This window comes from Gavia stellata, chromosome 2 (assembly GCF_030936135.1).
Source record: "Gavia stellata isolate bGavSte3 chromosome 2, bGavSte3.hap2, whole genome shotgun sequence".
In the NCBI taxonomy this organism is placed as follows: Eukaryota; Metazoa; Chordata; class Aves; order Gaviiformes; family Gaviidae; genus Gavia; species Gavia stellata.
This window is the reverse complement of record NC_082595.1, coordinates 48,888,148-48,902,090: the sequence shown is the minus strand read 5'-3', so window position 1 is coordinate 48,902,090 and position 13,943 is coordinate 48,888,148. Positions and strand designations below refer to the sequence as shown.

General features: G+C 38.9%; 1 protein-coding gene across 1 annotated transcript in view; it reads right to left on the bottom strand.

Moving 5' to 3' along the window:
• Nucleotides 1–4,752: 4,752 nt before the first annotated feature.
• MAP7 (microtubule associated protein 7) overlaps nucleotides 4,753–13,943 on the bottom strand; it is a 104,478-nt gene continuing 95,287 nt past the window's right edge. Inside the window, 2 exon segments of the mRNA XM_059831417.1 lie at nucleotides 4,753–5,002; nucleotides 11,972–12,110. Of these exon segments, the coding sequence (XP_059687400.1) occupies nucleotides 4,753–5,002; nucleotides 11,972–12,110 (389 nt within the window).

Genomic DNA, 13,943 nt, shown 5'->3' with positions numbered 1-13,943 from the left:
TACTACTCTCCAGCAGAAGAGCAAAGGCACACGGAGGCAAGTAAACGTTGCATAGAACGTGTTCAAATACAGAAATCAAGTGTTCTGCAAATAGTAAATTATTTCCAAAGGTACTTGCAAGGGAAAAAGTGAACATATTTGGCAAAATTAGGAATTGATCTTATATTTTGATATTTCATTTTAAAAGGAGTTAAAGAACAAAAAAAAGTAGTAATATGTTTAACTAATTTTCTTAGACATATACAGGATACTGAACAACTTCCCCCTCCCTCTCCTCCAGAGGGAAAGGGTCTGTCTCACAGACATTTTAGCCAATCAAAACAGTATTTTTCAGGAAGAAAAAAGTAGCAAAGCCTTGAAATTATGGGGCACTATTTTTTTTAATGCAGGTTTTAATTTGTAAGAGAATAGTAATCTAATAATAATAATCATCATCTATTAGTAATCCAGTTCCACCTTTGATCAATACACTTGTTTTTAAATACAAGAATCCTCCTGGAGCTTCATGTTGAACTGGCTGGAATACCGACATTTTGGAACCACTCTTACAGCACACATCTGCTCCCAGACAGCACAGCTTCTTATGAAAATATTTCACAAGACTTTCCTGTCTTTTGAGGTACTTCTGACCATGGTGTAACTCTTGCATGCATATAGAGCTTTAGAGCTGCTACTGGCTACAAACATGGAATAAAAGTGACATTAAAAAAAATTAAAAAAAAATCTTTCTGTCAACCAAGAGCTCAACATTACATTTTACTGTGGCCCAAATCTCTAAACTTAGTTTTCATGCTTGGAGGAGGCACTTCTGTTAATGATTCCTTTTAATAACTGCAAGTTCTCTCCAATAGTACTGTTTAAAAAACGCAAAAAGCAATCAAAACCACACTCAAAAGCCTCTCTGCAATGCAGTAAAAAGACCTATTAAAGAACAGGGCAGACAGAGACTTCAGATAAAGCAGTATGGCATTTTCAATATTCATGTGTGACGCAAATTTTCTTTTGAAATCTCATGTGAAAGGCCCATGTGCTCAGCTGTGGGCAGCTGGGCTTATTAAAAGAGGACTACAAAGAGCTGAGTGACACAGCTAGGAACAAAATCAGAAAATCTCAAACTTCAGGCCACCTCCTTGGGTGACTTTAGACCATTCTCCAAAAAGAAAATCAGTGCATTATTAAGTAATAACATTAGAATGTGTCCTCTTTAGGATCTGTATTCTTAGGTATTTAATTGCAAACATTATTTCAAGGTCTTAGCAAGAAAGAAAGTAATGAAGCATTCCTCATCAGGAATGAGGAGGTAAGAGACACGTGAAACAAGCAAAGCTAATGGTGAGTAGTTGGGATGTACTGAACTGAACTTACTCAGTATCACCCCTGTAAGCATTTATGTTGTGCTGTTAAGATGCGAGCAAGGAGCAGAGTCTTTCCAAAGCACGCAGTCTAGCTGCTATGAAAGGTTACTACTCCGTACCTTCAGAATAGCTGCCTGCGACTTCCACAACTGCTAGTTCTACCTCACCGAACAGTGAAGTGTTGCCTCTGATACTATGAACAACAAAACCAGTTGCAATAGCGGGCAAAGGAGCTGGCCTTCATTTGATACTGTAATTTATTGTCAAGAACAACATTCAACAGAAGAGAAACTATTTTTCCCTACATTTGAAGAAAGGGGCTTAACCAAATACTTAAAATTTCAATCCTTTTAATTTTTTTAGGTTGGTTTTTTTTTTTTTTTGATTCATACACCTAGTTGTACTCCCACTTACCTAGCTTTTAGTTTGTAAGTTGGGTCCTTGAAAAGGAGGAAGTTTTCTCATTTGAAGCAAACCTGGAATGACTATTATTATAAATTGTTTTTACTGCAGTCTGGTTCAAAAAAAAAAAACCCAAAAAACCCAACCCACACACAAAAACCAAAAACACATGAGGAATTAAGCAGGCTTTTCATCTGTGCTGCAAACAGTGAAGCAAGCGTTCTGAAGTCTCACAAAAAACAAATCAGCATAATTTATACCTGAGCCTAAACAGATCAAGATCAACATAATTTAAACCTGATCCTAAATGAATCCTCAGACTTAAAAGTGAAGCTAAATCTTACTGGCGATTTCTTTGCTCTGTTTCTAGCTGCGAGTGACTCCGTACTGATTTTTTTTTTAGTAAAGAGATTAGAGGAAACCTGAAGAAAAAAGTTCTAAGCAGACCAGGAGTAGCAAGAATAGTTTTCCATCACAGATTGACTCCTGCTTCAACTATGCAAGAAAATGAAAATATAAATAGGAATAAATATTTCAAACAAGTTTTATTTGGTACTTACATGATATATACGTTTCAAGAAGAACTACATATTTTGGACACTTCAAAATATTGTGGCTATGTACATGGAAAAACTAAAGAAAGCACGAAGGAACCCAATTCATTTTACTGTGTCACAAGCTACTACTGAAAGCATTTGACTGAATGCCTGTTTTTTCCCTTCCATATATATTCTGGCAGATGAAGTCTCTTGCATTGCATTTCCATTTCTTTTATCCCATCTCCTATATAAGATGAATGCTTGGCAGCCGCAGAAAGTAATTTCTTCAAAATTCTTCCATTTTTGTCTCAGAGGATTTCTTCTGCTAGCACAGACTTTCTGCACAGCCTCCTACAGGCCCAGCTCAGTGCTCACTACAGGCAAGTGCAGGAATCTTAACAGCACATTCTCTGGTAGCGTGAACTGAAACCCCATAAACCTCCGTTTTCCCTAGCCAAGGATCTTCTCCCTGACTTCAGTGAGCAATGCCTCAAGCCCTGGTTGGTGCTTCAAACTCAAATACCTAGAGTGGACTCTACCTGTAACAGCATTGTTTCTCAAAGCACAAAATGGTGCAAGATTTTACAGTTCTGCCCAATAGGAACCAAAAGTGAGGGATGGAACAATGACAGTAGAAATCGGCATCAAACTAAAGAGAAAGCAACCTGCCTTGCTCCTCTTATCACTCAAACTGTACTGCTTTATAAAAATCACACGCTACATAAAAAGAACAATGACTATTTTCCCTTTGCTCTGAAACGAGCAAAACCAAAGAAACCCCCAAACAAACCTGCTTCATCATCCAAAACTCAAATATTTCAGGTTTCACACAGTCTTCAATAGTCTGATAAGGCAAAAGAAAGGTCTTCCATCATTGGGAACAGCAGCAATTTACAGGACTCAGAACAAGGTATCTCCTTGTGTGTGTGCACGCACGTACGTGCTCATATGCGTACACGCCTTTTGTAGTATTGTGAACATGGATGTAACTAAAAAAATCAAGTTTGCAGTATTGTTTTACCACATTTTTCTAATTTATTCAATTAAATGATTTCTGTACTGAGCAAAATTCATAAATACATCATCTAGGAGAACAATAGGTTTTCCTCTTGTCCGTGAAAAAATAACGCTTTCAAATGTTCACATTTTAAAACCTGCCTTGTTTTGTGTTTTTAGAGAAAATGCGAGAAGATCATAGTGATGTCTCAATTTACAGAATGTCCCTGTAGGAATTACATTTACAAGAACCTGGTACAGAAGCCTATACTTTGCCCCCATAATTAGAGTTCTCTGCAATAATATTTAAACCAACAGGTTTAAATAAAACACCCCATTAACTCTACTTGTAGAGCAATGAGGTATTTAATTTTTCAAGTATTATAACCACAAAGTGTAAAAGATTTTTTGCCATTTTTACAATTATGCCTTTTAAACCAACACCCACCTTTTTAAAAAAAGAATCAGTCCCACCACCCAAATCAGCCCATTGCTTTCAGATTCCAGTGTCTCGTGTCTTAAGGAATGCAGAAATATCGTCTTACTAACAGAAAAAGCTTGTTGGAAAAAGCCATATTAAGTAATGCACGTGAAGCATGATTTTTCTAGTGATGAAAGCTATTAGAAAGATGATCCAAGTCTATTCCCATCATTTTTTCTGCTGGTTTTACTAAAGTCCTTCCAAAAAAGATATTCAAGAAATCTTTAAAAAACTGGAGAGAAAAAATAAAACACTCCTTCATAGCATGGAAGAAACTCCACTGACTGCAGAGATGCTCATATCACCTTTGGTTCTTCAGAAGAAACAATCAGATCACTTCTACAACAGAAGGTATCAAAAATGACAGGTCAGCAAAGAGTGACAATGCTTACTGCAAAATGCTATGCATTTATGCAATTATTTCATTGTAAGATGATTTTCCTCGCATTTTCTAGCCACAGAAGAAGAAAATGGTAGCGCAATTTAGTTTGCTAAATTAGTACTTGTTTACCTAACATCCTTTTTTAAAGGATTGTGAGGTAATTCAGAGAAATCTAGTGTGCTGCAAACCATCCCTCAATATTAATGTCAGCAAGAACTTGATGAGGGAAGTACATCCAGACTTTTACATAGAAGGTGGGTACTATCTCCCCTTCTGCATATGCCTATCAGATATTACACTTGCTGATCATAAGCTGGGAACAGCAGTTGTCACTTATCATTCCTGTTTCTGTTCTGTTCAAACATTTTCAAGCAGCTTCAAGTGGCAGAACGTACAGTGTAACTGAGAACCCCGCTCAAAGAAGGGTAAGACTTCACCATAATTTGCACAGCATCTGTATGTACTTGGTATGCATAGCTTTACAAAGAGGAGATATGCTCATTTCCCCAAATAATAAGGGGTTTAAAAATGCTTAATTTAATCAATTTATATCAATTAAGAGCACTAGGTTCTGTCAATTACAACACATTACAAGTGTTAACGAACCAAGGCAAACCTACCTGCTGTTTGATGTGTTTGAACACTATCTACCTGAGGCAAAAGAGTCCCCTTATCTTCAAAGGCTAGAATTGGATTCAAAGGTATTTCAGGACTATTGCTTCCATCATTGTTCATGGCATCCAGCCGGGATGGTTTAGAACCAATAGGCAGGTTTATGACCTCTTCGAAGTTATCATTCTGCACAGACATTCCATTTTCATTTGCATTTTTCTCTGGATTGAGATTGCTGAAAAAGAAACATAGGTATTTCTTCACACACTTCATCTAGACCAGAAATTTAGTCCTCCTCAAAGCAATATTACAAATGGAAAAGTCTGCATTAACCCAGAGCATTCTTTTAGCCAGTAAAAACAAAGCTACCACAGTAGGAAAACTGTTTTTGCAGCCCAGTACTAAATACACCTTCCCTCAAATACACAGGACAGTTGTTACATTTGGCTACACTATACCCACACCTAGAGAGAGCTTTGTGGACACTGCAGTTCTGAGAAGTGACTGAAATGGGAAGCAGTAAGAAAACCCTTGCAGCACCACTGCTGCTATCTTGAGCCACCCACCTAATGCAATTTAAAGCCACTAACATCTTTTTCAGCTCTCATAACCTTTGCCATACCCTTCCTCCTACTGCAAATCAATGTAATTGCACTTAGTTAAGATCATTGTAATTTTTGTTATTCCTTGGATCACCTCCTGTCCAGTTTTGGAGCAACCTCTTCTACCTGCCACTCAGCCAGAGAAAAAACTCCCTTACCAATGCAGTTCTCCTTTCTGTCCCTCCTCCCCTACAAGTTCTTAGGGCATATTTCCAAGGTGCTATCCGACTCTGCACTCCTCCTGTTTACCATGCCCAAGGCAACAGAAACATCTCCCAGCATCCCTCATGTCAATCTGCATTTTCAGTTATTCTGTCTCCCACTCGACAGAAGATGCCTTTGAGCAAGCTCTTGTACGTCTTCCCCAGTCAGGAGCAGTACCAGCACAAACACAGTGTCCAGTTACACATACTCTCCTGACAAGATACATGATCACGTCTCACTGTCTTGCCCCTCCCCTCCCAGCCCTTTTATTAGGCCCTGTATTGTCAAATCCTGCTGTCTTTGCAGATGGCATGCGCTGTCTTGCCAGAGGGGAGAAAGTAAGGTGCAACTTTAGTGAACAGGATGACAGTAATGGGACCAGAAGCTCCTCGAGAAAGAGCAAGCACTCAACTGACACTCAAAAATCATGTGATCTTTTCACAGGTGCTTCTCAAGGCCCTCAACAGTTAGATCCTGACAGCCTTGGGTACCTATTCCCTATTTGGACCACATCACAACTGTTCAGGTTGTTTGGAAATGCTTCAGCCACAAAGGCTCAGGTGCAATTTTCCCAGATTTAAACTAGGCTATCAATTTCCTCAGGCCATTTCTGAGCAGGCGGCTTGGTTTCACAGGCTAATTTTCTCCTGACAGTACATTTACTAGTCTTAAAAAAACCACAACCCAAACCTGCTTGTAATTGGCATATAGTTTATTTTCATTTGCTGGCTTCTTTGGGTGTCCAACTCTTCAAACAACTACAGAACTGTTTTACAGTACTTCCCAAGAGACACAAAATAATTATTGCTCTTTTGAAAGTAGCAATACTTTATCCAAAGCCCAGATTTCCTGTGAGAACAACATGCTGGTTTTTATATCAAGCCTTTCCCAGTTTTTCAAACCATCACCAGTTCTTTTTCAGAAAGGCATCCCCCTTTTATTCATCTGTGGATATGCTGAGAGAACTTCCAAGTGAAAAGTATGTTTCACTGCACTGAATTTGAGAGTAGACACAGAAATTCTGCTGGCTGCCTGGGAGAGGTCACAAGTCACATCACCCTTTTGTGCCAGAGATTCACATCTGTAAGATGAGGAGCAGAATCTGTGAAATGCTTTAGGACTAATAAAACCTGCTCTATAATATATAGTTATTAGGTTATTATTCACTATAAGGTATCCTATTATTTATTTCATCCCCATCTACTACCAATAACCTTACAAGAGCTAGGATAACATGGTAAGTTTGATGGATGCGGTAAGAAAGGAGGGAAGCGAGCAACTGCTCATTCATATAAATTAAACAGCATAGTACTTCAACAAGCATTGGTACAATGAAGACGACTCTTGCTTCTGCAAACATATTAGTGTATCTATCTGATTAATCACCTGACTTCATAGATAAAGAGTTCTTCATATTTATTTGTCATTGAACTGCCAAGTATTACATACTGAGCTAGTCCAGGATTCACAGACTTGAAAGATGTCTTTTCAGAGTCTATACAATCACAAAGGGGGTACAGAAGAGGAAACCATAACTATGAATCTTCTATATTTTATGCTATAGAATCTTCCATATTTTATGCTATTTGCTCCACCAGATTACTAGGGGAGCAAGTTTAGAAGAAACAAAGGGAAAAACAGAACTGCAGAATTAATTCCACTGGACATCTTAGAGACCATAAGCTCAAAAGGAGATTAGACAAATTCCTAGGAGAGTGGTATACCCTCCAGCTTCTGGTAATTAGCAGCTTAGGGACTACTTGAGCCTAGGGTTGCATTTGGACCACAATGCTTAGTAACCCTTCATTGACCAGACGATCTCCTGGTACTTACCTTTTTTTCCTTTACATTCTCTCCCTAAGTGACTGCTACAGGCCATTAAAGCAAAGAACACAAAAAAGTAATGGATTTTTGAGCTGCTACAGCGGTTCTTACTGTCTTATGTTACATTCTTAGCAATGTCTCAGCCTCCAGCACAACACTGGAGATACCCTTTTCAGGCATACAATAGCGCAGGTATGTTACCAAGAACTGGATTGTTTTGACATTGTAACATATTCCATAAGTGTGCCTGTAGCAAGACACCTATCTAATAAAAACAAAAATTGCCTGAGTTAGAGGACATTTCCAAACATAAGTCTTGCAAGCATCCGAAGGACAGCTTCATGGCAGAAAAAAAAAAAACATTTGTGCAGCTTGGCATTTTGAACTGGACATATAAATATTAACAAGACAGACTAGAGGAAGTTGAGAGAAGAGCAACTAATTTAATTAAAGGAACTAGAACATCAAAAAAGTTAAAAACTACAGAAAATTACATCTGATGTAGATAATTTTAGCCAAAGCTCTGTGTAGACATAATCTATATGTAAAGAATTTGAAGAGAGTAAAGAAGAAAGAAAAAAGATCAGAATTCCAGAATTTAGTATGTCTGTCTTTCTGATCACCCATCGGAAATCAACACTGAATAAAAAACCCCACACAACTGATTTGCAGGCCTTTGGAATGTGCCAAAATACTTCCGCACCTGCTATTCCTGATCTGAAAGACAATGTCAGTCATCTCATTTATTGACATTATTTTAGCAGAGATGTCACAGGTAGACATTAACAGCAAAACAAATCATACAAAAGTCTGGAGTCTAATAAAACAGTGTTTATTTTTAATCCACTGAGACAACAGCACTGGAATCAGCCAGCAATGAGGAGCTGGAGACCTAAAGAAGGGAAGGTGGTGCTAAAGCAAATTTCAGGTGTGCTATCCTACAGACTGAGCAACGAACACTACATGGGAGTTTGAACTCAGTAACATTCTTTTTCAGGGACAAGATACTGAGGCAATCACCTTGTCTAACTGTGTAATTCTAAAAACTGGTTATCTAATCTACACAGACCCAGCTCCCTTTATACAGGATGGAGACACACAGATGAGGTGAACTGCTCTCACTGAGGCCTGCTGCAGGCATGTATAGAAAGCAGCACAGAAAAAAAAAAATGGAATTACAGGATAAGAGTCAGTATCATAAGGAAAATAATGTCAACATAAACCACTGTACTGAAATAACTTCCTGAGAAGTAGCAGACAGGATCTAACTTGGGTAAAGAATCAGAAAGCAGAGAACAAGCAATAATCTGCAAGTGGGAGATGGATTAGGCAGCTGTACTGGTTATCCAACACCTATCATTGTGTTTCTTTCAGGATTCTACCGTTCAGTAAAGCAAGAAAAAATTCGAATCTGGAAAAAAAATCTTGTTGGAGTCTTTTATAATTTACAAAAAGTTTGAAAATACTTTAACATTATATTTTCAAATGACTGTTTCAAATTAATGTTTCCATTTGTTGGAAAAAGCCCCCCACCCAAATCCCAGAATCTAGCCAGAAGTTAACATGCCATTAATAATATTGTAGCACCCATGAACTACCAGTTTTCTTGGCAATTCTAGATACTTTACTACCTGGAAAATTTCCATGGTACACTCCATTTAAAAATATATCTAGTGTTGCCCTTTCCATCATACTACACCTGGATGAGAAATATCTTCATTTAAGTTCAATTATGAGTCTTCTCACCACAGACTTTAGGCCAGATATAGGTCACGCGCTGCCCCCCCAGTAATTCATTATTCTTCATTAGCATTCAAGCATTAAATTGTTTAATCACATTTACTTGTGGATAAGATACTCAGAGCACGCATAGGTGGCAAAATCAGAACCCCTGCAGCACCACTTAAAACTACATACCACAAAAACCATGTTCAGACATGTCATTTTAACTCAGAAAACTATGAAAAAAGTAATTGTTTCTATGAACCAAGAATTCATGTAAGATCTATTTGAAAACCTTGAGTGTTAACATGGTAAAACAGCTCAATTCACAAGCAAATGTATCTTTTTTTCTTTCACGATGCAAAGTGAAGAAGCTTTAAGCCTAAGGAAAATTGATTAATGTTCGTTTGTTTAAAATGCAGGAGTAGGAATACCAATAAAAATTTTGACAAACTATCAGGTGGGATAGATGATTGTGCCAATCTATCATCTGCAATAAATGTTCATTAATAAAACTAATAATTGTTGACAGTAGATATACAGTAAATAATGCAGCAGATCACAGCATTTTCGTTAGGGTTTATGAAGATCAATTTGTCTAGGAAAGCTAATGAAGTTCCAGTACAACAAGATCTGCATTGCTGATCAAAAGCAGCCACAGAGAATTGTGGAAGTACCAAAATCAACTGCCTCCGCTCCACCAGAATTCTTTTACTTTTTCTCATTTGCACTGTACTCATGACCATAAAAGCAAGCATGCTATTTTCAACTGAATCCCAGCCCCCTGAGCTGACACAGGATAGATGACATGATGGGGAGGAACAGGGATGAAGGTTCAGCACAGTACGCAGTCAAGCAACTTCCTACTATGCCCGAGTAGAAACTCCTGATTGTCACACAAACCTGTAGTAGCTTTCCAAGTCAACCTCCTCCAACACTACTGGTCCAAGGGACAGAGCACCTACAGTGTCTGGGGAGTGACCCAAATTACAGGTATTCTGACCCCAAATACAAGTAATTTCAGGTTTGGTCACTGAACACCAACCACCAGTCCTGTTCAAAGACACACATTCAGGCTAGACCCCACTGCTGTAACATAATAGACCCACTGGCACTTACACTGCTTCTGTCCTAGACCCAGAGAAACTTCCCAGGCTTCCTACACTGTAGGAGGAGAACGAGACTGACTGTTGCTCTAGGCCTTAAGATGACTCCTCTGCTTCAGTCACTCCTCTTGCCCATACAAGCACATGCCACAGGTCCCCCAGGCAAAGCCTTTTCAAGTTCTGGTCAGAAATCTGAGCTATCTTGCCCTTAAAACATGCTCAAGTCTTTTCCAGACAAAAGCCAAATCTTTCTTGGGAATGGAGTGAGGTGCTCACAAAAGAGACCATCTCTACCTGTTGCTGTTGTGTGCGCTACAACAGCAGGTATATCTAGATGCCAGACAACCATGGCACATGAGATGCAGTAGCAGTGGTGTTGGCACCTACAGCTTTTCCTATATGATAAAAATGTATGCTACTGTGTATTCCTTACAACAGTTTTTTAAGGCTACCTGGGCTAAGCTTACACCAGAATGCTACCAAGCACTTCAGCCTTTGCCTTCCCAGACAGTGTGGATATACCTCCAAAGCAGAGTCCCTCCACATCCTAACCTGGCATACCAGTTTCCCCTTCCACAGCCTTATACACACTTCCTACTTTTGTTGCTGTTCTTCAATCTCATTTATTCATTCTTCACTTTGGCTATGCTGAGGTTCCTTCCACACGGATTATAATGCTACAAGACAGCATTCATTAGTGTGGCACATTTTATATTACAAACATCAAGGTGCCCATATAAGGCTGGGAGTGATTAACATTTAATAGCTGCCCGAGACAATTATGAGGCAGCTCTGTGCACCTCATCCAATGCAGCTCAGTGCTCGGTGTCACTGACAGAACTTCTCTCAGCAGGAGCATCCTTGTCAGCATGACAGCAGGCGAAGATCCCCCAGGCATATGGAGGGACCAAGAGAGGGCAAATTCCTCCTTCAATTAGTGCCAATCACACCCTGAAGCATACCACCCATTACAGATTGCGTGATGGCTTCCCACATTCAGGTTTTTCCATGCACATTCTGGCACTACCTGCATAAAACATGAAAGGACTAAGGGATCATCTGGCTTTCTGCATTACTAAAATTGAAATAACTGACAGCTCATGCTTATGTAACAGATTTCACTCGGTTCAACACCGAGATTTCAAGCATTTCAACGATTTCACAAAGTCCGAGTGACATGCTTCATGGTTACAGAGAGCTCCCAATGTTAAATATCTGCTTCCCCAAATTCTCCTTATAGAGGACAAAGGGTTTTTAAAATGCAAAGCCAGAATGACTAGTTCTGTATCTCACATGAGACTTTTGCTTAGTAAAGCAGTTCAGAAATTGAAACATCTAGGGTGAAAGCAGTGTTCATTATTCCAATCAAGAAAGCTAGCACTGCAAATCCAGAGTAGGTTTTATGAAGCTTAATTCATGGAAAGGAACAGAAAAAATTTGCCCTTTCTATTAGGTTTCAATTTATGTAATAAGTGCTGGCAAACAACACATTGTTCCAAATGCTGCAAAGAACGTGCTGTATTATTACAAAATTCTTCCCTGTCAGTTGGCAAAAATGGGTTACTGCTAAGTGAAAGATGATAAAGTTCTTTTCTGAACACAGGAAAAGCTAAAAATAAACAGGAAACAAAGCAGATTGAACAGCTGTCTCTTATTTAGTTAATGAATACATGGATCTGAAAATAATTTATTACTCTAGTAACTCTCATCTTCTAAACACCCTCCAATACTTAGCAATGTTATTACCTGTCCATATTTATGGGGGGTTGATGTGAAACAATCACACGCGTGCAGGCGACGGGTTTCCCCTTGTGTGGAGATTGCATTGCATGCTGAAGCTGAGGTCCTCCTGCAGGTTCCAAGGGAGATGCAGGACTGGTTATGACTAGAGAAAGAAAACAGGTTTTCGTAAAACGAAGCAACATCATCGACCTGCAGATTAGGATAAAACATTTCCTACAAAAGACAGCACAGTCAAGACAAGCTACAGTTTTAAAAAATAGACTTCCCACACCTGCCCACCTCACCGCTTCCTTTGTCAAGTTTTTGGGCACACAAGCCCTGTTTCAGGTCTGAAGTAAATGCCACAGATTTCAAAGCTATAGCTTTACAGACTATAATAAATATTTTACAAGGACATACACAATTCCAACACGTAAGCCAGCGGTCAGAATAGGCTGATAACTGACAAAATATTATGCTGGCACTTTTCAAGTAGCAATAGAGAATTGAATAGGAGAACACTGGAACATCATCAATTCCATACACTGGTATTTCCTGGTTCCCATGTTGATCACTGACTGTAACCAAAAAGGAAATCAAGAGATAAAAATCTCCATGGGAAGGATACTTCTTTCAACAAGTACCAAATCACTACTATAAAATGCTGGAAGAGCGCCATAAAATTAGAGTATCCTTATGCCTCATCCAAAGACCATACAATAGATGTTATCGGCCTGCCTCAGGACCTTCGTTTAAAGTACAACTACAGCCTTCTGCATTGTATCTACAGTCACACTGATTCACACACAGCTCAGTAAGAGGAAGCAATTGCACCCCACCCATACTAGCATCTGTTACGATAATCACAAGGACAATTTAGTATTCATAGGCTTGGACACGTTTATCTCAGTTACCCAAAACCTCCTTCAGCTGCTCTTGTTTTGCTATGCTTTAAATGCTTGGGCTGAAGTCTTTTACACTGAGTGTGTTAGTCTGATCTTTGGCAAGTTTTTACATGAAAGCAATACAGGTTTTGGTGCTTCTACAAGTGAAACAAGAGGAAAATACATTTGCTTTAACATTTAAAAGAGAAAAGCAGAAGAAAGTTGTTCTGCTTTGGAAAGGCAGAGTTATCTCCTATTTTGAAGCAGAGGCCACACAAATAACAAAAAGGTGATGGATTTTGTTTCACTGTGTGGTTTGGCCGTTCCCAAAAAGGTCTCCTCATATTTTGCCAAACAGTAAGACTGAAAAAAAAAAAATAATCACCATTTGTGTATAGTCAGAAGTCTGTTAGAGCGTAATATGTAAAGTTAGAGTTGGCTGAAATATGTCCATTCATTCATACCTTTAACTCAATAGATAAAGCAAAGCTAAACAGTAGAGCAGCCCTGAAGGTGAGCGCAGTTTTCTCCTTATCCAGTCCCTCCAGGACTCCAGCCTACCCTTCGGCCTGGGGAAATGGAGGTCTAAATTCTCGTATGCCTTAGAAAACTGGCTACTTGTCTTCCACCTCAGGCAGGAAAGTGCTAGCCACAGGTTATAGAGCCATTTATAGCTTCAAGAATTATTTGAGTGGTTTATAGCACCTTCAACAGTGCCTGCAGCAAAAGATGGCATCCCAAATGCATTCTGTATTAGCAGTTCTCAAACTCCCCCCCCCGCCCCCAAGATAATATGTAAACAAATAACTTCCAAACACATAATGAAATCTGTGTCAAAAGGTTTCCTGGCAGTGCTAATTATAGCATTCACTTTAAACATTAAAAAAAGCAGTACTTGCAGCCAGTGTTGTTATTTGTCCTCTATGTTATTCAACTCAAACACAAAAGAGGAATAAAGATTAATGTCATTTAACGTGTTATGCTACAACAGCTCGATAGCTTGACTTCAGTATCTTTAAATACTGCTAATTCATACTTGGTGATTGTTGAATGAGCTACATTTTATTTTGCTTCCTTCATTTTAAGTATTAAAATCTTATAGTGAACTACCT